This window comes from Branchiostoma belcheri, unplaced genomic scaffold, assembly GCF_001625305.1.
Source record: "Branchiostoma belcheri isolate BF01 breed outbred unplaced genomic scaffold, Haploidv18h27 scaffold18, whole genome shotgun sequence".
NCBI classification, from domain to species: Eukaryota; Metazoa; Chordata; class Leptocardii; order Amphioxiformes; family Branchiostomatidae; genus Branchiostoma; species Branchiostoma belcheri.
The window spans coordinates 2,226,410-2,249,194 of NW_017803268.1; the positions used below are offsets into that span (position 1 = coordinate 2,226,410).

At 38.2% G+C, this 22,785-nt stretch overlaps 1 protein-coding gene across 11 annotated transcripts in view; it reads right to left on the reverse strand.

The window, feature by feature from the left end:
* Positions 1–22,785, reverse strand: part of LOC109467408 (neuron navigator 2-like) — a 198,234-nt gene that overhangs the window by 124,230 nt on the left and 51,219 nt on the right. For 3 of the 11 annotated variants that reach the window (XM_019765356.1, XM_019765361.1, XM_019765354.1), the window contains exon 1: positions 10,909–10,990. The exons of 3 other annotated variants lie outside the window; for them this stretch is intronic. In XM_019765356.1, coding sequence (XP_019620915.1) covers positions 10,909–10,977 — 69 coding nt within the window. In that variant the 5' untranslated portion in view covers positions 10,978–10,990. Of the gene's footprint in view, positions 1–10,908; positions 10,992–22,785 lie in introns of those variants that run through there. 5 more of the 11 variants (XM_019765349.1, XM_019765350.1, XM_019765362.1 and 2 more) reach the window with 3 other exon arrangements.

Consider the following 22,785-nt stretch of genomic DNA (forward strand, 5'->3'; position numbering starts at 1 on the left):
TGTTATCAAATAAAAGCAATTTAAAGCAGTAGCTACTATAGTTTAAAACTGCTGTCCATTCGTACAGTAAAGATGCTATCCATATTGCAAAATCTACTACTAAGTTACAGAAAACTTAACCTTTCCACCGGTGTTCTAGCAAGCATTCATCTTTCTGTCAAAAATCTTAGAGCAGATCCCTTGGATTGTCACACCTCTAGAGCTCAACATGAGGTTACATGTATGTCAAACAAAATTGTAATATGAGAATTGAGATGACGGAAAAAAAATCAGGCTGGCTAGAACACTACTATTCAACTAAAAGCATCTTTGAAAGAGAGCCCCCCTCCCACCACTGTCCTTGGTGCTGAAACGCCATCCATTCACCCATCCCTAAAGACCACATATGTAAAGACTGTCTCCTACCCTCTTATCATCACTAAACTATGAATACTAAGGAACCCTGAGCAGCCATGTGCCTCTATCAGTATCCTTGGGAGAATTTATGACCTAGTTTTTACAACAAGGGCTTCTCAATCAACTGTCATATGCATCATCTTCCTCCTTCATGCACAAATTATTGAGCAAAGCTTTTAATAAAACTCACTGCATAAAATTAATGAAAGTCAAGTCACACTAAGAAAGACAGATTTGCTTAAAGGTTGTTACAAAAATCTTGAAGGCTTCTTTTGGCAACATTTTGGTGGTGAAATGGAACATCTCTAATGTGGGAAAATCCTGACTTTTTCACGTAGTTAGAGTCAAATAACTCACACATTTATGAAGGTAGCAATCAATATAGTTTTATACCCCATGAAATACAACATTGTCACGTTTTATTTGCCTCTACTTAAAAGACCAGGTCCATTGTCAGTTCAATGTAAAGGTACCTTTCTCATTACATATATGGGTTTTAAACTTGCAACATGATACCTCTCATACAACTGAATAGTGTCATATTTTATCTTTTCCATTGTACTGTTTTGAAGCTATTTAAAGCCAGCTGTATATATTCTAAAAAAAATATTGGAACTGTACATTTAAATTTGTAGCCAGCATTTGCAAGACAGTCTTTAACTCTAAGATACATGTACACACCGTGTTTGTCCTTGTTTCTGGGTTTTTTGTTAGTAAACCTTTTGATTCAGATAAAGGGGGTGTTACATCTCCTGAGCTTTATCGACCCAAACTCAGCACATTACGCCTTTAGTACACCCCATCACGCCATCCTGTGTGGACGGCCGCCTTCTCATTCACACAAATCCCCCCAATTACACTGGACAGCTTTGAGTGATCTGGACATTCTGTTAAGGAGATGGACATAGGGAGACACCCACATAATATGCCAGATAGATTTGTATTCTTACTCTTACACACCTTGAAGAGTCTGAAGAGTCTGCACACTGAATATTGTATTTACATTGTGAATAGTTATTTACTGGATATTCTGTTAGTGTTGAGGAGATGGGCATAGGGAGACACCCATATATTCCAAATAGATTGTTACTCTCAGTCTTATGCCCCCTGATTGTTCTGAAGATTCTGGACCCTGAATATTGTAATTACATTGTAATTAGTTATTCAATACACCTACGGTGTTAAATAGCATACACAGTATTCCTAGATCTTTTGCCTAAAATCTTGTGCTCTGAATACTTGAAAAGATATGTTAATGATTCAAAACATGAGACATGCACGAAAACAAATTAACCACAATTTCTTTGTGATAAAAGATTCAGATTGTTGAGAACAAGAAAACAAGCCATCACAATAGGCAATTATTATAAATATGCAGCACGGTTAGCTATGAATATACAACAGCTTGTTAAGGTGTTTTTGTCATGGGTATATAGCATGACAAACACAATGTATCACTGGTGTTTTGCCTAACATTACCTTGCTACAGGCTACAGTGGCAGTATACTTTAATAGAACTATCATATCAAAACACAAGAAAATATCACTAAAACTGTATCTCCATTTTCTGTCTTTTGATATAAAAATGATATCAGAAAATACAGTATGAATAGAAAATTTGATTCAAAAGGGAATCTTATACTTATTATCTAAGTTGCAATTGTTAAAGAATTTAACTTTTAAAAGACTTTCTGAATAAAAGACTTTCTGAATAAAATTTCCTTTCCTTTCCTTCTTCATAACTCATTCGACAAGATTACCATGAAGGTATATAAATTTCTTCTGAATAATCGTTGAAATCCCACACAATGTTGGAAGCATTCGGCCATAAATAATGATTTTATGACAGTTTCCCATGCAAAACGCTGGCAATAAATCCTGCCTCACCACAAAGGAATAATCGCCGTCTGCAGTTCAACTATAAACGATACCATCGCTAGTAGGGGAACAATAACAAAGCACAAAGCCATGCTGATATATGCAGGAAACACCAAATATATCATGACAGCATTTTACCTGAGACAAAGGCAGCCCAAAAATAGCTAGCACAATCTGCTATGTTTAAAACCTATCATAGAGATATGACAATTATACATGATAGACAAAGGGCAATGTCTGGTAAAAGCTTTACCACCGTTAATGCATTACAAAACCAGCGGGTATACCAGTGGGGTTTGCTGCATGCACACCTATAGCCTACAGGCAAAAAATTATTGATAATGTCATAAAACGCTACTTGACCTGAATTCCTAGTCCTAACTTTACATTGTGCTTGAATGAAAGCTTCCTGAATAACATCGTACATCAACTACAGAGGAAATCCTTTCTCCCTGCAGGCAAATAGAGTATAAATCACCTACATTTGACTCTAATGCTGCATATCCTTTCCATAAGTTTATTCACTGGCAATAACAACATTATGCTAGATAGCCTACGTGGGTATATACAGCGCTGCCAAGTAAAAACGGAAGAATAAACTGAAGGAATGTCGATGTTATAATTCGATAAACGTCTTACCGTCAGACAGAGAAGGCTGTGGGCACACCCTCCCTTCGCGTCGAGCAATAACATTTCCTCCATCGCGCGTAGCCAGGTCATTTTCCAACACGGTATAAATACAACATCTCCCCTGCCTTGTCACATGTGGACTGAGCGGAATATGTGCAGTCGGGGGCTGCATGTCAAGCAATATAGCCCCGGGAATCATGGGAAATGGGTATGCTAATTAGTTTACAAAGGAAAGGAGGGTGAGAGATGTCAGGAGTCGTGGTGGGGTTTTGATGAGAGAGGGACATTTTTTAATTACATTTATTGATTTTAGGGTGGGGAGGAAGCACATTTGGCCTTAATTGCTACCTTATCAAGTTTGACCACAATACTGTAGAATGTACAAGTTATGGTGACAGAAAATGATTATGCTGATGGACTGAAATCATTCTTATTTGTACACTAAGGACAATCTCATCAAAAGTTTTTCTAGGAGATTTTAAAGCCTATAACATTTTACATGGCAGAAAAGCCTACTATTGTTTAAAACCTGTGCAAATTACTATATGGCAGTGTTTCAACTAAGGTTTGCACTGAATAAAGTAGTATGCAAAATATCATACTGGAATTATAATTGTTGTTTCCCATTGTTTGAACTCCATATAGCTCTATGTCTTATCCACAGATTCACCAAATGTTAAAAATGCTGATATGCTTCCTTTAACATGTCCTTCAAGGTATTCATGGTAGGAAACAAAATATTCCTGTCATAGAAAGAAAAACAAGTACATGAATATATGTATGCATATCAGAATATTTCCGCTACAATAATTTGTAACCCATTAATAGATTGCCTCATTAAAACAGGCTTTTAAGTCTGCAGCGATCCGTCCCCAGAATTATGCTAATGAGCCGGGAAAGAGATTTTGGCAGGCACCACGTCGCGTTCAATATGGATATAATAGATACGCTGAACATGTGCAGAGATTTCATAATCATGGAAAAACATTGCCAAAATCTTGGATTCATAATAGGGGATTAGACCCCGTATCATAAATTTAAAACTACAAAATGTCAAATGCAATGATAGAGTTCAACACATTTTCCATGTAAGACAGAAGCAAATATCATTTACAAACATCTGTTACTACAATTACAAACAAAAATCTCATTAATATGTAGATTAATATCGGTATCAGGTTACAATAGAATATCTACATGGAAGCACAATTAAAATTTGACAGATTGATTGAAAAGAGTGATGTATTTTTAATGACATCCAAGAACGGCACTGCTCCTTGTTTCAAAATCATCTCTAATTGTTTCTTTTTCCCTTCAAGATGTTATCTTTCTATCCTTTTAATACCAATTGCTTAAAGATTACAAGAAGAAATTTTGTAAAGATGCAGAAAACACAATTTTAAAAACGATTTTCCACCTATTACCATGAAAACCAAGGCTATCCATAGACCAGAATTTAAAGAAAAAATAATTTTCAAAACATACTCAATATCCATCTATTACCATGAAAATCAAGAATACCTGAAGATCAGAATTTAAAGAAAAACAATGTTTTATGCGTCACCTTGACTATTCTCAGTACAGCTAATAGTAATACACTTTAACTTGCCAGCCTTTGAACCTTTGATCTCTGCTGAGTCGTAGAAAAAATATAGCTGATCCAAGAAATCACTGCTTGAGTTGAACCAACTTTCCCCTGAACCCCACCTCAACCCAATGTCTTCATTCCAAACTCCTTAACTCTAGATGAAGGCCAGAATTTCAACAATGTTAAACAGTTGATACTATCTGCCAAACAGAAGTGCAAACCAATTAACGGGAGGTGATCTTTTCCCAGGCATTTCAGTGAGTCACGGCTCTTGGAAATGTGTCAACAGTCTTAGCGTGTTCAGATGGCCCAGGATTACCTTTAAGAGGCATATACAAATGTGAAAGGGTACAAGATGTCATGTCCACTGAAACAGTTTCTTCTCCAATGTCTCCAGGCATTAACGGGGACATTTTTTTTTACCTTTACTGAAAACTTCCTTGAGGGAAATCAAAGTTTTGGGCCAGCTTTTTGAGGGGATTGTTCAAGAATGATTGTAGGACTAGGAGGTGATGAAAAATACAAGGACGATTTCTTAGTTTGTTTCTATTGAAATTTTTTCAAACTTTCAAAGAATTTAAGTATATGGCAGGCTGACATCAAGCCTCAGCATCACTGCAAGCATGTCTACCCTTGGGAGATGGGGAACAATGATTGTGGAAGTGACGAAAAATACAAGGATGGTTTCGTAAGTTTTTTCTCTTGAAATTTTTCCAAACTATCGAAGGCAAATTGCAAGCTGCAAGCCTTAACATCAGTGTGCAAGCAAGTCTAATCCTCGGGAGATTGGGAACAATATTGACATTAAACCAGATAGCGAGTGACTGTTCCTTATGCATCTTTTTCCACGTCATTTATACGCAACCCAGCTATGACCCTTCCTAAAGTTCCTATACCATCCTTGCCATAAAGTCAAGGAAGCTAGTAATAGGTTGTTACACAGACTTTAACTTCTAACAAATCTAGCTCATCTGCACATGATGTTCCAATTGTCCTTCTGCTTCATTAGTAGAACATCTGACGAGGCCCCCTAGCTTCACAACAAAGACAGGAAGGACACTGAATGAAGACCAAATGCTCCCCTCTCTTTGTTCTCAGTCCTTCTAAAATGTTCCCAAATGTTCTCAAAGAGTAAGATAGAGAATCGGCTTGAAGGTATAGCCGGCATCTAATAGTTACAATTACGGCTATCTGCAACTCAGCAAAACCAGACTCTTTGACTTCGAGCCAAATAAAATACCTTCTCAATTTTAATGGGCGTCTCATGCAGTAAAATGAGCCTTGTAAAAAGACTTGGTTATGGCAACGTAAATTCTTGCTGATATCACAGGCTATTAAACTGACCTTCAAGGAAGGATACATGCCCAAATTCAAGTTCAGACACGTCTAGACTTGCTAAAACATCCCTGGCTGGTGATACAGCCTTTGATTCTTCTGCTGACTTTGCAGATATATTATCATGGTTCTGCAAATGTGTAGTTCTCCTTTTAATTATGATGATCAAGTGGTTGAAACTGTGAGACAAGTGATCATTCTGTAGCCTCTAACAGGCTTCAGAAGTGGCTGAAAAGAGTAGAAATTGGCCAAATAGCAATATTAGGTTTAAGTAGAGATAGTAGGTTCAATAAGTATATCGTACACATAGAAGTAGTTAGCAAATAGTCTTATATCACCACATTTTTCTTGTTAATGTCTGTATGCAATTAGCCCTCGGGCATGAATTTGCAATAAACATCAATGAATGAATCAATTAATTATAACAAAGGACCAACTCCACTGGCAAATTATCCGTCTTCCTGGCCAATTTCTACCCCTTCCAACCACATCCTGAAGCCTGGTAGAGGCTACATACATTTCTCTGGCGTATAATTAGCTATTGTCCTGTGCATGTGATATAGTAAAAAAAAAACATGTCAAGTTTATGCAGAAAACAAAGGTGGTATGATTCGACTGGAAGTAGGTTGGGAAAGGCTTATATTACAAAGGAACATCTGCCTAACACAGAAATACAGTTAGAGGCCTACTTTGTAACAGTAAACTCACCAAACACAACCACAAACACAACTCAGCTTATCAAAAACATTTCCAGCTTTGAGCTGGCCATCTGAAACCCTTGATCTCTTTGTGTACGTATCTACAATATACATATTTACAGTAAACAGGGGAGATGAAAGTATACTGATTCAATAGTTGAAGTATCTACAGTAAGTTGAAAGAGGTCACTCTGACTGAAAAGACTGGCCTTTTGACTTTGCAGGAAGTTATGAAATTTTGTTTCCTCATCATAATATTGACCTAAATCTTGGTTACCATGGCAACTAAGCTAGTGTCAAATTAGTATCCTGATAATCAAGAAACTCTGAGAAAGAGAGGGCTGACAATGGTTCAATCAAATAAACCCAAAGAGTTACAGGCAGTATAGAAATGTACATGTAGCAAAGACAATAAGTGTTCATAAATTGCTTAAAAAAAACAGAGAATTCTGAAATTAGCAGAAAGGTTTCTTGCTTTTTTTTTTAAAAAGTTATTGTTTAAAGTATATTGTCTAATGTCAAATTTCTTACACTTCTCTTGACCAAGACCTTAGATTTTCTGTCTTGCTTCTCCAATTTTAACTTTTCAAAACTTTTGCTCACAGCCCTTCCAAACTTTAGAAATGGAATGGCCCTTAATAGGTGATTATCTTAAAGGGTTACAAGACACCAACACCGGTACCTGTCAAAGTCATTACTCCTACACAAGGTCGTTACTGCTCCTGAGGCTTACCAGGCTGCTTAGCTACTGTCATCACAAACAGCCATTTCTGGTGAGTCATGTGCTGAGTGGGACCCTGGGTTAGCTACACCCTCCCACACTTCCCTATTCATAATGCTCCAAGAATGTTCTTGTAAGATCTTCTGGTAAAGTCAAGGAAGTGAAAATCTGAAGAATAATAAACTTTGTGACAATCTTGCTGGTTTCATGCATAAGAATCTGAAGGTTTGTCAGCCGGATAAAGTCCAATGATGACTTGCAATTACATGTAGAACTGGTACTCGACTCATGAAGGCAGGATTTTGTAAAGACATTTTAGGTTTTACGATTTCTGGAAAAACCATGTCAATGAGAAGTTGTAAACCAAGTTGAAGACAGGATTCCATCCAGAATTGCTAAAGATGATTTTAGAAGTCATTATGAAAGTTCATCTGTGTTGGTTGTTGATAAAATGTTGAATTTTATTGATCCAACACACACATTATACAAGATCAAATTTTCAGCAACCACTGTCGCCTTCATCAGGATAACTGATGACCAATCACTATTGTTGGTAGACTAACACATCTTGGCTGCTAGTGCCTAATGTGAACTTTAAGTGTTCAAGGAGTATGTTTCTGTGTCTCTTGGACAGCTACAATAGCCTACACTACTGTTGTTGACAGTGACCATCTGAGCAGGCATAAACTGACCAGGATGACACCAAGTCAAGGTGTTCAACTGACCATCAGCTGACCATAAGCAGAGTTTCTACAGGAGGTAACCCAAATCTGTCAGTTCCGAAGTCTGTCTGTCTCCAGCGTGAAATTACCATTATAGAATGGCTGATGACCTTTAACTTTTACTGTCCAGTGGCATCACTATAAAATCAATCTGGACCAGAAATGTTTAAACTTATCCATGGATGGATGCAAATGGGGAGTTTCTCTACTCTCTGAGTAGAAATTAGGCTTCTTTTAGATGTTTTTAGGTATTTCCAGGTATTCTAACCCCAATAAAAAACTGACAAAGGGTCAATAAAATACCTAAAAACATCCAAAAGAAACCTAACTCCTCCCTCGAAAGTAATTTTCTAAAGGACATTTCATTTGAAAGTCTGTTGTTTTTTTTCTCAATACAGTTCAACTTAGCCCAACTATCAGAAGAGAACATGCTATCCGTTTCTATCTCCTAAGGCAAGTCATATCTTCTAGGTACCTTTTAAGCTGCGATGATTAAATACAATTTCCGCACAAGACACTGACAACAAGACAAATCATCATTCATTGTTCGCTATCTTACATGTGGCTCGTAATGATAATAAATGTCTCTTGGCTATGGACAGATTATATTGCCTCCAACTCAATAAGCCCTTTACGACACTTGGTTTAGTCTAAATGGTATTATGGTAAATTTGCTCATTTTCTCCGCAGCAGTAAGCCATTTTACCACCTAGTGGGGGGAGGAGAATTATTATTTGTTGCTAAACTGCTAATAAAAAGTGCTGCTGTGAAAAACAAGGCCTCACCTATGCATTGTTTTGTTTCTCAAATTGCAATGTTTAATTTCACAATTTTATAACAATCAACATTTTGCTGTCAGCATTTACTATAAAACTGAGTTTTTCTCCACTAAATGGAAAGCGAACCAACTTGAAGGTGCATTTTGTCTTTAGCAATTTCTTCATATCTTTTCATCCTTTCTGTGCTAAATTTTGCAATAACCAACACAATGTACATGTACATGTACTTCAATTCAATAGTCTATCAGACATACATTGTAAGCACCTTCTGTGTAAAATGTACTAACTGTTAAATCCTCCCACTTCAAGCATTTCTTGAAAAGCTTAGCAAGCTCATGATGATAACATTCCCTCTTCCTGTATCGACCAATTAAAGTACCACACACACACACAGACATACACATGGGTGTGTCAGCCCTTAGAGGACTACAAAAGCTACGCCCTTGACCTCTAATAACCTCATACAGTAACAGCTGTAATGCTTCCGATCCGTCGCCTTGCTACAGATTTGGCAGGTCTCCCCTCTACCCATTCCTGCCCCATGTAAGGCCAGCCTTAGTCCACAGTCTGGGAGGAAGGGCAGCCCAAATATTCCTTACACTTCCCTGTCGGACTGTGGAAGTCAAGTTCAACTCCGGTCCTCAAACAAGTGGCATTCTTTCAACTTCGTCCAGTGTGAAAAATTTCTCTATCAGATGAGCTGTCTTAGCCTGGAACCCAGCCTAGTATTTAGCTATCTATTTGCTCTCAAAAGGTAGGGATTAGATAGGTCTAAGGTAAGGTCTACGTATAGGTAACAAGGATGTATTGTGTGGTTAAGAAAAACAATACAATTGATGTGGTAAGAAAGACTTCCTTTGAGATGTTATTGCACAAACAGGGCAAAACAGCTAAGCAACAATGAAACCGCCACTCCTTTATTTTAATTTTTGCATTTAAAAAGAAAGAGACATCCCCACCCATACCAATATATCTTTACTTCAAGCCCTCTTAATTACCCCTATAATCTTTTGTTAATAGGAGCATTCCAAGAAATACGGGAAACTGAAATCCCACGATGCAGTATAACCAAACAACCACACCTACGTTCAGCCCACTTCTACGAACTCTCTCTTTTGATTTGACCCAGATGCATTTATATCAAATGTCACGTACCTTTACGTATGGTGGAAGTCACACGTGGCAAATAAAATGTGACTTTCCAGTAACAAGAGTCAGTTTGAATCAAAGATAAACTAAATAACGAGCAGCCTTCTATTTCTTATGAACGCAATAATGCGAAACTGAATAAACTGAATACTGACGTATGAATGAATGAAACACACTTTCTGCGTTCAGAGAAGCATTTATGTTCTACAAAGTAAGGTCGACTCTTACAACAAAACATCTGGAAGTTTTCCGTCATCGTCAACATTACTTTACGCAGGTGAGAGCGACGTGAATGAGCGGGCAAGACGGTTCTGTTGTTCCCCAAACGCACGTCACTCGCGACTTCCGTACAAACGAGACCACAACACCTTGTATCGACATTACCCCTTCCTAAACACGTGGTCACGCGATACCCACCGTTCCGTCCTAATCGCCCGGCTGGATATATAAGCCTTTTGTTCAACTCATGCCCGGCTTTCTGAGGTTACAACTTAAGAATAAGGATCACTCGAGCGTTTCTCTGATGATCTTAAGTGCACTTTACTGCTACAAAGAATAACATAAATCCAACTCCGCTCATTTTAAGCAATCAATTCACCTACACAAAGGAATAAACCTTAGCCTAATGTTAAGATAAGTTGCTGATACCGGTTTGAAACATTGAGTAGGCCTAGACAGCTCCTTCTAAGGCATTGTCAAGGCAGAGACGGGGCTATTCAATGTTATATTTACAAATGCCGGGCATGCTTTCGTCCATTTTCATACCTTTTGGCAAGTGTACAAGACCGAATCATGTCTTGAAAAATGTGGCACCTATTCAGGGGCAGTGAAACATGGGGGAAAGGTAGACCACTGCTGCGATGGAGCACTGGACTTGATCAATGGGGAAAGCAACCTGAGAAAATAAACCTGTAGAAAAAACCCAGCACCGTACAAATAAACGGATCATACATCATGTAACTGTCAGGGGGCAACAACACAGCAAGAAGGGCGACAACGGCGACACTGTTACCTTCCGTACGCGAAGATTGTTCCGCTCCCACCTCCACAACATCACAGGTCCTGCCATCTTCTCTTTCATTCTGCCTTTTCCTCTTCGCCCTACAAATCTTCGCGTGTGTGTAACTCCGAAAGCGCTGTATGCCTTGGAAAGGGAGACAATCTCTGTAGCATGTTCCCCTGTCAGCCGCCCTCACCTACACTGCTTGGCCCTGCCTGTACTGAATGAGTGGCTGAGGAGTCCGATTTCCCTGCCTCTGACACATTGTCACATACTCACATCCGCACTCCTCCACTGTCCACACACAGTGTAAGTAAGGCTCCTTCAGCTCAGTTCTGCGTCGCACGTCCCTCTGTTTACAACAATAATAAACACCGCGGGCAGACAGGAATTCCTGCGCAACAAAGCCTCCGTTGGTGGAGAGATTTACCGTGCGTGGTGACAACAGTAAACGGTGGAGTGTAATAACGTCCTTAATGCCCATTTATGTGAAAGGCGAGACAGCTCCTGTACACAGGCAGTAATGACTTTGGCACCAAACAGTTAACACCTGGCTGGAGGGAGGAGCTCTACTGCTACTGTGGTGGGCACTGATAGGGAAGCTCACTGATACTGTTAATGTATGGGTATGATATTGCAGAGGATGATACTACTGTAGGGATTGTGATAGGGGATTGACTGTGTATTACTTTTTATATTGGATTTTTGACAGGAGCTTCTGTTGTGTAGGGCTTGCCCGTTATGCTTCTGGCTTGGTGTGGCTGACATTCAACTCAATCCTGCTTTTGGTCAATATAGTATCAAGACCAGTTAATTTGTAAAAATACTGCTATTTTTTCAATATCACTGCATATTGAAAAATAATGCTATTTAACACCAGAACTTCAGTTCTTACATATTTCAAATTGACTGATTTCAAATCTTGTAGCTGAGAAGTTAGATAGTTAAAATGTGAACAAACCAGACTTAAGACCCATATCTGGAAGATTTAATGTAAGTATTGGCCTCAGGTGTCAAAACTTTGCACATGAAAGAATCCAACACACTTATCAAGAAGAGACTTCGCTTTGCTCAAGACATAAGCCATAATGTAGTATAGTCTCATTGCACTACTACCACTATCTGCTTGGAAAAGTATCATTTTTCACGATGGCTACCTCACTTATTTTAAATCCTGTTTTGCCACAAACACCTGTACTCACATGGACTGGCCCACTTCTCCCAGAGGGGTGTGTAAGGTAACCTACCTGGGGAGTTCCCAGACACTGGGGACCCCTCCCTCTCCACTTTCATTTGTACCCAATTAAGGCCAAAACACACTGGGTCTGCTCTGCTCTGCTATTAGTGGCTAAAGAGCTACAACTTCCGATTTTAACAAGATTTAACAAGCAGCTTTACGTGCTATTATTATGCCTAAGTAGTTAATGAACGGTTTGTTGACAAAACAGAAGTGCTTGATGATACACTGCCAAAAAGAAATCACCTCAAACAATTACTAATTGACAGAAAATCCAATTAACAGCCTAGAAGTAAAGAGGGGGAGGGAGTGACTTTTAACTTACTGTATACAAAGTTTGAGTTTGAAAAGTACATCATTAGCAAGTAGCACGTTTTAACACTGTCCTGAAGCCTTTACTGCTTCGATCAACTGTTGACAAAGTTGATTGTGGAGTTGCTCCGTTACAACTCAACCAACTTATTGTGACAAAACACGAGAAGCTAGAACAAAAGTTTCTCATTGTCCTCATCAATTGTTTCTCAGAAAAGCCCAGGCCCCTTCCCAAAAAAGTTTCGAGTTCCAAGATAGAAGAAAGCTGCTTCCTAGAAGAACTTGCAGCTTGGTACCCTCCAGACTTGGTCAATGTTATCTTTGTAAGGTTCTTACCTAACATAAATAGGATGTGGTCTTCAGTGGTTTATGAAGGGGAAGTCAATGTGTAGAGAAGCATACTGCAGTAAGCTCCAAAAATGTAACAGTTGTTTATACTAACTGTTGCTCTTGACAGGAAAGATTTGGACTATGTGACCACATCAGAAAGTACAGTAGTTGAGGGGAGGATTTATAAGGGATTTTAAGGAATGCTTACCGGTATGGGGAGGAAAAAGTCATATTTGTTATTTACATTTTGCACTCCAGTTTACAAGAACTTAAGATCAGACAATGCCCTCTTCGATACTCTTAACTGGTCACAGCCATAACAAACATTGTTTCCTTCCTGAACATTTCTGGGGAGGGTTGTTTCTCATGATAATATGATGATGACTACATTGCACCAAGTTAGCTCCGAAATCTGGGGCATATCAAAGCCATAAGGGGGGGGGGGAGAATTGCCATAACTACCTTGTGTAGTCAATTGATAATCCTAATTTAAAAAATATAGAGCGCCTGAGAGCTCATCAATTGGGTGGGTCACTCTCTAAAGTTTATCCCATTTCTATTTGCCTTGTGGTCAGTTTATTGCTCAACAGAGCTGAAATATGAATTATACATGACTTTTTTTACTGAAGTATTGATTTTTTACTGGATATCAAAGAAAATTTGAGTAAATAAATGCTATGTAGATAATTACTAAATGGTGTAGAAATCTTCCTTTATTACATTATTGATTTTTTATTATTGAACAGCTTAAAGAGACTTTGGGGATTAAAAGCCATTAAATCTCCAACGTCTAACTTACATGTATGCACAACCAGTATCCTACATAATTATTCAACCATAGACACTTGTAGATAGGGAGGTCAGAAAAACACTTTGGCAAGCTTTCTTTTTTAACACATGGATTAATGCAATCATTTTTTTTGAAACTCCTATTTTCTAAGCAGGGTTGCTTTTTTTATTGTCAGCCAAATGTCAAACGGATACTGTCTGGTCAATTTGATACTGTCTTTAAAGTTTGCAGCCACCAAAAAATCTGCTCGGAGACAACAAGCCTCCCTCAAACGTACAAATAGACTAGTCCATTGTCCCACAAACACCAAGACCCCCTACCTTATAAGTTATACAGTCTATTAACTTCACAGAACATAAAAGAGTCCTAAAAGAACCGGGGCTCGTAAAACCAACAGATGGGATCATGCTGAGTCTATTACACATACATTAGGTATGCTTGGGTAGCGAAAATAAAAAAGGCCAGTACTCTGTCATACAGAAATAAATGCAAACGGCAGTTTTATGGGTGTTCTTGGTGGAATGGATGGACTTGGGATGGACTTCTGCATGATTAGGAGCGGGACTGCATGGGAACATGGGAAATTGGTCGTAAAACCGGTTCAGCAAATTAGGGCAACTACAGCTATGGAAACCATCAATCAAGTGCGTTTCCCCTTTTTCCTTACCCTCGGGGTGTGCTGTAATTTATGGGCATCTTGGAATATTTTTCTTTTCATTGTGCTGAATTTTCAACTGGCCATATCCTTCATTTCTATCCATTTGAAAGCAGCGTAGATGACAGAGTTGGTTTCCTTTGTTAGGCTGTTAGTCATACTTGCAATCTACCCAAGACTGACTGAAAAGCTAGAAATTTGAGGTGTCTTTTGCCAGCAACATCATGACTTCAGCTGAAAAATACTGTAGACTTATCAAGAACGACTTTGATATCATAGCAACTTCATCATTGTCTTTTACTTTTAGCTTTTTGTTTTGCTTGAGAAATAAGTACTTTCTACTCTTACTAGTAAATGCCTCTCCCTTCCTTCAACAAGCTCTAAAGCTCAGATTAAAACAGTTAAGGTCGGATTAGTTCCACTTCAGCCTGCTCTGACAGCTTTCACTGCCTCTGCTGTTTATTTAGGGTCAAATACAATCCCCTGGGGTACACAGACACACAGGAAACTGGTAGCTATGGGTGGGATACCTGAACATTCTCATTATCCACTGTTTGTACAAGATACTGACATTGTGAACTGAAGATAAACTTCTTTCCATCTGTAACATTACCAGGCGAGTGATTAGAAAGAGGTGGCACTGAAAAGATCAAGCGCCTTGGCACTAATTTTTGAGTTTGAGGTACCAATCAGGTGTCAAAAGGTGACATAAATTCATTCAACTTTTTCTAGCTCTCTGGTGTCGAAGGTTTATAAACTTGCATGTGCTCTTGTTTTATTTCTATAGAAAAATAGAACATTTATGCCTTGAATGTTACAAGTATCACAATATTGTAGTCATAAGGTAAACTAGTGTGTGTGACAGTGTGTGTTGTGGCTCTTGGACTTTATGTGCTGACAGGTAGCAACTGCATTGAAATGTCAAACCTTCAACAAACAAATAAACAGATGAGAACTTTCCATAAACATTGTACACCTCTGATTATAGCCACTGCTTTGAGGATACAAACTACCGCTTACTTGATATAAACAATCCCTACACAAAACACCACTATCAATGACTTTGTGTAAAATTACTTTGAAGAATAGACACTTTATTTCCAATCACTTCTGACACTGTTTCACAGACAAGGTCATATGATCCTAACAAAACCAAAGACAGAATAACAACACTGTTATTTTTCCTGATAAGAGTGTCTTGGGTGCTATACTAATACTATGTCCTTAACCTCCCTGTACTACCCCCACAATTTTGCAGGTACCTTAGATAAATATGCTTCTAGTAAGAACACTAACTCTCGAGAACAGTATCAAACAAGAAGACTGAGAGTAAAAAAAATCTGATAAAATCTCAAAGCACCTGACAGGAAAATAACAAACATAAAGATAGACCTTCTGTTTCCTTCTGTGCACGAGACCTTTTCTTCATCACAGCTGTCAGGGGATGGGTTAGACTGAGACCACCCAGGTTTTTGGAAAGGTAAAGAAAAACTTTAGGTTTGCCAACAGTGTGAGGAAGAGGGGGGGGGGGCAGAAAAAAGATAATATACATTTGAAGAAGGAAAGGTTTTCTGTTTATTCAGTTCCACCATTAGTTATATGTAAAGCTTGGGAGAGATAGTGCAAAAGAGAATATTCATCAACAAATTATCTTTCATCTCTACTTTATAGAATTGATGCAGAGAAATTTAGTACCACTACCAATAATGACCATTCCAATAAAACAATACAGAAATACCATCTGCACCTCCTACATTATTGATGTTGAGAACCTGACTAGAAACTGGGACAGCTTTGGGCCCCAAATAAGGTTAACATTGATTTGGTCCCAGCTTCCTGTCTAGTACCATGTTCAAATTCAAAGTCACCAGCAAAAGGTATTACAAGGGGAGGGTGGAATATAAGGAAATTTGGCAACCAACAAAAATCACAGAAAATTTGCTCACACAAAAGACAAGAAAAAAACAGTCCCTTCATTTGTTGTAAAATCATCCTACATTTTGAACTTGTTGCTATGGCGCAGGGCTTAAAGTCAAAGTCAAAGTCACATATTTTAAAACAATTAGTATTGGACTGTTTCCTAGAATCCACTTGTATAAGTGACTCACATGTCATACTGTACTTGTAAAGTTCTTGGCTCCCTTATAGAGCATTATGAATACCCTACCTTCAAAGTTGCTCACTAGATTTTGAATTAAATTCTTTCAAATACACAATGAGACTAGATGACTGTTGATGCTATACTAGGTAAAAGGTTGTGGTCATATGTCTGAAAAGGTACAGTACTAGTCACAACCTTGCCTTATCCAAACATGAATGTTAATGTTAATCCATACAGCCATATGTTTATGTGATATCATCGTCATCGAAATTCATTACCACAATGATTTTATCTTGTCATCAGTACCAGGTGCTGCCTACAACACTTGGCATTTACACTCTCTTAACTCTCCTTGTTCCAGACCCAAATTACAGACAACATTTTATGCAGAATGCAGTTGGAATACAGAGCATGATAATTGGTACCCTCAACATTTTCCCAGCTGCACCTATGGCTCTTATTAGTGGTCCTAGAACCTGGTATGAATACAAAACTTCAGCTTTGAACACACATCTGTATTCACATATGGTAGAATGCAATTAGTCTACATGTTGTTTACAAGAAAAATTATTCCAAATCCAAGTAGAAAATCTTCTTTGATACCATTACTTTAAACTTCAGTAAATTTACTGATTGTTTCAACTGGTAATTTTTTAAAATTGTTGTCTATTACCACAGGAAAGTTGCAACCCTAACTTCCTCCACCATTTTAATAAATCATCTTTAAGTTATCTTCTAATTGTAAACTTTGAACTTAGCTCATCATTTTGATAATTAAACTTTACATCCTTGAATTAACAGTTGAGGCAGAGGTAGCTTAAACTTGTACCATAATTAATTCTATCATCTTTTATTCAATCCATGCATCTACTTTGTAATTTGCTCAACAACATTTAAAATTCCAGCCCAGAAAATGACTGATAGGCCCCCATCAATTAGAACACTCCAACCTAAAAGCCCCTCATTTGCATAAGTATAATGAAGCAGCACAAAATCAATCCACAGCATACCAATGATATGGGAGGTGGTCTGATGGCATTTCAGCACCAAGGAGAGGGTTACAACAATGTGATTGAACCTCCTATTTCACAGTGGTATAGTCTGCTGCCTGTATGGGAATCTGTACATTTGGATTAATCCATTCTGTAATTCTGTATATAAGGGTGCCAGAATTGTAATAAAGCTAAGTGGCTAAAGATAGAAATGTCTCAAAGCTCTTATATGGTCAACTGTGAAGATGATGTAATTTTCAACATAATAGGTATGAAAATAGTAGGGAAACAAGGGTTGAAATAGCACAGTACAGACATTAAAAGGGAATACCTGTCTTTGAACGCACTGGAAGAAAACCCAGTCCTCGTATGTAAGCTCCGCCAGGCTTTCCCCAGCGAGGCTTTCGCGCGACGCCGTATCACGTGACAAGGAACGAACCTGGTCCTCGGTCACACATATCGTCCTCCTGAACAAGGCTACGGAAAATACGCAACACAAGCACATGTAGATCTAAACAACATGCGTGGAATTCATAGATTGGCATCGTGACCTAAATCCATAGGACATAAAAACAATCGCAGTATCACTAGTACGGTGGCTTAAAATTTGTAAAAACATTGTCCATATGCCACTATATGCCATATTCTTTGGATTCAATGAAATTTCTCTTTGGCTTTGACATCATTGTAAAAATTTAGACAAAAAACAGACACCATAGAATTTCTTTCAATGGGAACTACAAATAGCAATTTCCTATTTTCAGCAAACTGATTAGGCCACTTATGCATTTTTCCAATAAACACAGGATATGCATGTACACTACTAGTACTAGTCACACAAGTAGAGCTAAAACACTACACGTATTTCTGTCAAATTTACAGCTTGACTACAAATCTCAAACACAATATCCAATGAAAATTCCAAGCGATAATACAGGCTGGCAGGCATTGTTGCCTTATCTTTTATATGACTAGCTTTTCAAATTTCATGTGCAATATTTCTAGCAACACAAAGTTAACAACACTCACCAGAAGAAGCCATACCGGTCGCAGCTATGTCTCCAAATCAAAAAAACAACAAAATATCTCCAGGCTATATGGTGATCAACAGTTCACAATGGGGACCTCTTCTCAGCAGCACTCCAGCCCAGAGGCCTAGTTATTCAAAAAGCAATCTAATTCCAGCAGGCGCTGCATATAAAAACGCCACAAAATTGCCTCCCCGCCTGTGTTTACCATATACAAGTGAGACAAATGCCTCTTTGTGGCTCCTCCTTTTATAGCTGATTTTTCTTCCAGATCTATTCCGCCTCTTCAACATTCATAGCCGGCTTTGCCATCTGGTTAGATACGATCTTCAAAGCCAAATTGCAGTAAATAACGTTATGGAGCCACTGGCCTGATGCCATTGGCTCTTGGCGTGTTCCAAGCGCCGCGAATGCGAGACACATCAACACGTGAGAGACGAATTAGACAAACGAGACAATCAGTTACGAAGACAAACTTCTGGCTCCAGTGAAGACACACACACCATTTATGACTCAGCACCTGGAAAATTGCCAACGTTACCGGACTATTGAATCGGAAGAAACAAAAAAAATATCTTCGCACAGAATTCTGGGGTTCTATCACTAGTAAACATCAAACTGATTCCAATGGAAGAACTTAATCCTGAAATACCGTCTCGTGTTCATTTTGACCAAATAGCCAATTTACGATAAAAGATATCATTCATTTGGCTAGCTTGCGTGCTGACCAATAGCGTCGCTTGATCGGGAAACGCTCAATGAGGCTGGCTCCATCGGCGAGACAGATTGGGGGCCAGGAGATGATTGGAGAGACCAGGGGGTTAGAGATGTAATAAATACAGGACAATAGGGTTAACTTAAACACAGTATTCAATCAGACACCAACCAGCTGAGGAAATGGACAGTAACATGACCTTGAGTTGCTTTTTTTTCTAAAAGTAGCCTAACTTTATTATACGTTACCATTAAAAATACAACTACAAACTAACTAATTGAACAAACCACATAATAAAGATGCGTTTTAATGGTGTAATAGGGACAATGTAATAAGAAATTTTATCAATATCAATAACAAAATGGCTAAAAGTGATTCCTTGTCTTCTCTTATGGTTGAACCATGCTTGAAGCAAAACAGGAACAGCAATAATATTGATAACTACAGATTAAAGATAAAAAATGTTTGCAAGACCATTTGAGTCATAGTATACCTTGGGGGTGGATTAGATTGAAGAGACAAGACCTTATAAACGTATGACTTTTGGGTTTGCTTGATGAATATCAACAATATTAATATTATGGACACAATAAAATGACAACTTTGATGGAGTGTAGCATCATAAAAAAAGGCAAATAATAAATGCTGTAAAATCTTAAATTTCTGTCATGATGTTCATGTTTACCACTGACCTAACATTTCCCAGACATCCTACTTATTGCGTTAGGGTGCCCTTGTAAAGGCATTATCTTAATAGAATGATTCTTTTCAAAATTAGGTAGCAAATGTTAAATGGATTAGGCTCAATTTAGATTCCCTAGGCTGTCCACATTTATTGAATTCCCAATACACTAAAGGTATTTTGGTAAATAATATTTGGAGAATCAAACAATGAATTCCACCCCTTGGGAGTCGGGACGGATCATCAATGTTTTGAAGAAAAAAACAGAATACTGTACAATTTTACCAATGTGTTAGATTACTCAAAATATCATTGTTAGCCTCATCAATACATCATATAGAGTATACAATAACAAAGAAACATTTACAAAGTCAAAACAAAATTCAAAACGGCTGAAAATCTGTAGAAATATTTGTACACACACATGGTACATAAACTTCAAATTGCCTCTAAATTCAATGTTATTTTACTTACAAATATTTAAACATGTTGGCATTTGCTTTTAGCTATATTACCAAAAATAAACTCCCTTCACAAAAATTAGGCCACCAACTTCCCAGTGATCAGTTCCACACTCAGAATTAGGTGATTAAAAAATCATCCACTACAGACCAGAACTGATGGAGGAACATCAATTAGTGGATCCAACAGATGTCATTTTTCTTGATTGAAATCTCGAAACGCCTCGGATTTCACTCCACTGAAAATTGACCGAGCAAATCTCCGAACAATATATATGGCCTCCGTCGGTCAATACTGATCATGGTAAATGCTCCGAACTACTGTGTACGATAAGAAACAGGCTGTGTTGCTGTGATAAAGAGATTGTCTCCTGTTTTATCATTGACTATTAGCAATCTACTTTGTAAAGCTATAAATTATGACCAAAGACCTTCAAGACACTTGATAAACTTCTTACTATACTAATCCTTTTTTCTGCATACCTGCACAGGGTAACAATGAAAATTACCTGCACCACTCAAATTCAGTAGAAAGCATGGCTCATACTACCCGGTAAAAACTACATTTGTAACTGTTAAGAAACCATTGTCATTATTTCTTTTATACTTCACTGAGATGGTAACAGTCAATGCAGCAAATAAAGGTTCACATACACCTACACATGTACATGCATATGTTATGTATAATATAAACCCGGTACCCGGTACATGGACCAATGCAGGCTGATTAAGTACAGGTAGACATCAGAAATACCTGCACAGTCCCAATTTTACCTGCAATACCTTAGAGAATAGATACTGTCTTTTATCAAATCTAAAAATCCATTGAGTATGATATTCATATTACAAATAGTAACATTCATGACAGCCTAGCCAATTTTCCTCACTACTTTATTACCAGAAAAGTGATGTTGTTTACATGTCGGTGGGCTTAAGTACAGTATACGTAGCGCCATAAATCCTACAAACAAGAAAGGCAGAAAATTGTGATAATCCAGCAGATCTTCTGATCCCCTGTCTGTTGGCTGGTGATAAGTAATTACAAAAGGGATTGTGTGCAGGGACATTATTCACTCCCAGTCAGGGAGAATAAGTCTGCGTTTTGAGTAATCCTTGCTTGGAACTTTTCCTCTTCTCTTGATAGAACTGAGGTAAGAGGATTAAAATGAGGGATTATCTTTTTATACACAGAATAAGGCAACTGCCATAGAAACCCTTGAAATAGTTAGTACCAGTTGTACTAATCATCATCATCATACATGCGTATGATACGGTTTTATCTAATAGAAATGGTTTAATATTTAAAAACTTACAGAGTGACTAATAGTGACTAAAAAGGGGAATTGAAGAGTTTGAAATATTATGTTGTTTTCATAGCATACTGTAATTCACTTAAAAGTCATGGTAGCAAAAGTTCGCGGTCTGAGAAAAATGGAGATGTTCACTGAACTATATGTATGTGTAGCGGCAGATGCAGAAAAAAGAAAGTTGGCAAATTATTTATTAATGGTAATAATTATAATGATAATTAAAAAAGTTCGTAAAAAGTGCCACAAAAAAGTCGGGAATTACAGTACAGTATTTTTGGCTAAGGTCTGATCAGTCTGAAAACAATTATTTTATACAGCCTGGCTGGCAAAATCTGGTTCTAAAGCCATTGTTGGCGTCCTTGAGATCCCCTATTATTAGAACCAATTCCACCTTTCTAACACTGAAACAAAGGAGCTCTTCACAGCTGGCCAGCTCCCACTGGCCCTGTACTGTTGTTACAACTGATGGGCGAGACTTTCCCAAAGTATCCACTTCTCAAAGGCCCTGAAGGTCAAGTTTGTGGGGAGGTGATTAACAGTATCAGGGCGATGGGCCGTGCTTCGGAGGACTGCTACTTGTCTGAGATCCACCCTGTTAGCCTGTCTGTCTGAAAACAACTTTATGGGGAACTGATTTAGTGGTTAACAGTATCAGGCAGGGCAATGGCCTGTGCTTTTGACTCAAGTCAAGAGCAAGACTGCTCCTAACTATAAGATCCACCCCTACATGGACACTAAGAGTCCACGTCTAGCGAAAAAATAGACGTAAAACAGGATAACAACAACGCCTTTTCAGTTTGTCTGGATGAAAACAGATGGAAACCTTGTCATTTTTCACCCAAAAAGTAGCATTTGCATCTTCAGTCTTCAGTCACTTGTATCCACAAGATCTTTCTGTGATACTTGTTAGAAGGAAGCATCACTAATTCAATTTCCTCCCAGAGTACTGGCTCTTTAACTGAGAGCTTATAAGGAAAGGGTAAAGTGGTCCTCCTCAATGTAGGTGACCCTTGATGTGCCCTCAAGTAGCTAGTAGTTTAGTGCGATGCGGCTTTGATACAGCTTGTTTTCAGCCAGGAACACCCCTACTCTTCTTGATTGATAAGTGCGTTGGGTTCCTTGCAAATATGCAAATATTTGATGCCTGACACAAACATACACGCAAAAGAAAAGTACTACCACCTCCTCACACTGTCACTCATGGTTTGTCCCTTACCTGTATCCCCATGAGGAGTGTTTAATGGCTTTTCCCTCAGAGGTAGACCACCAAAGACTG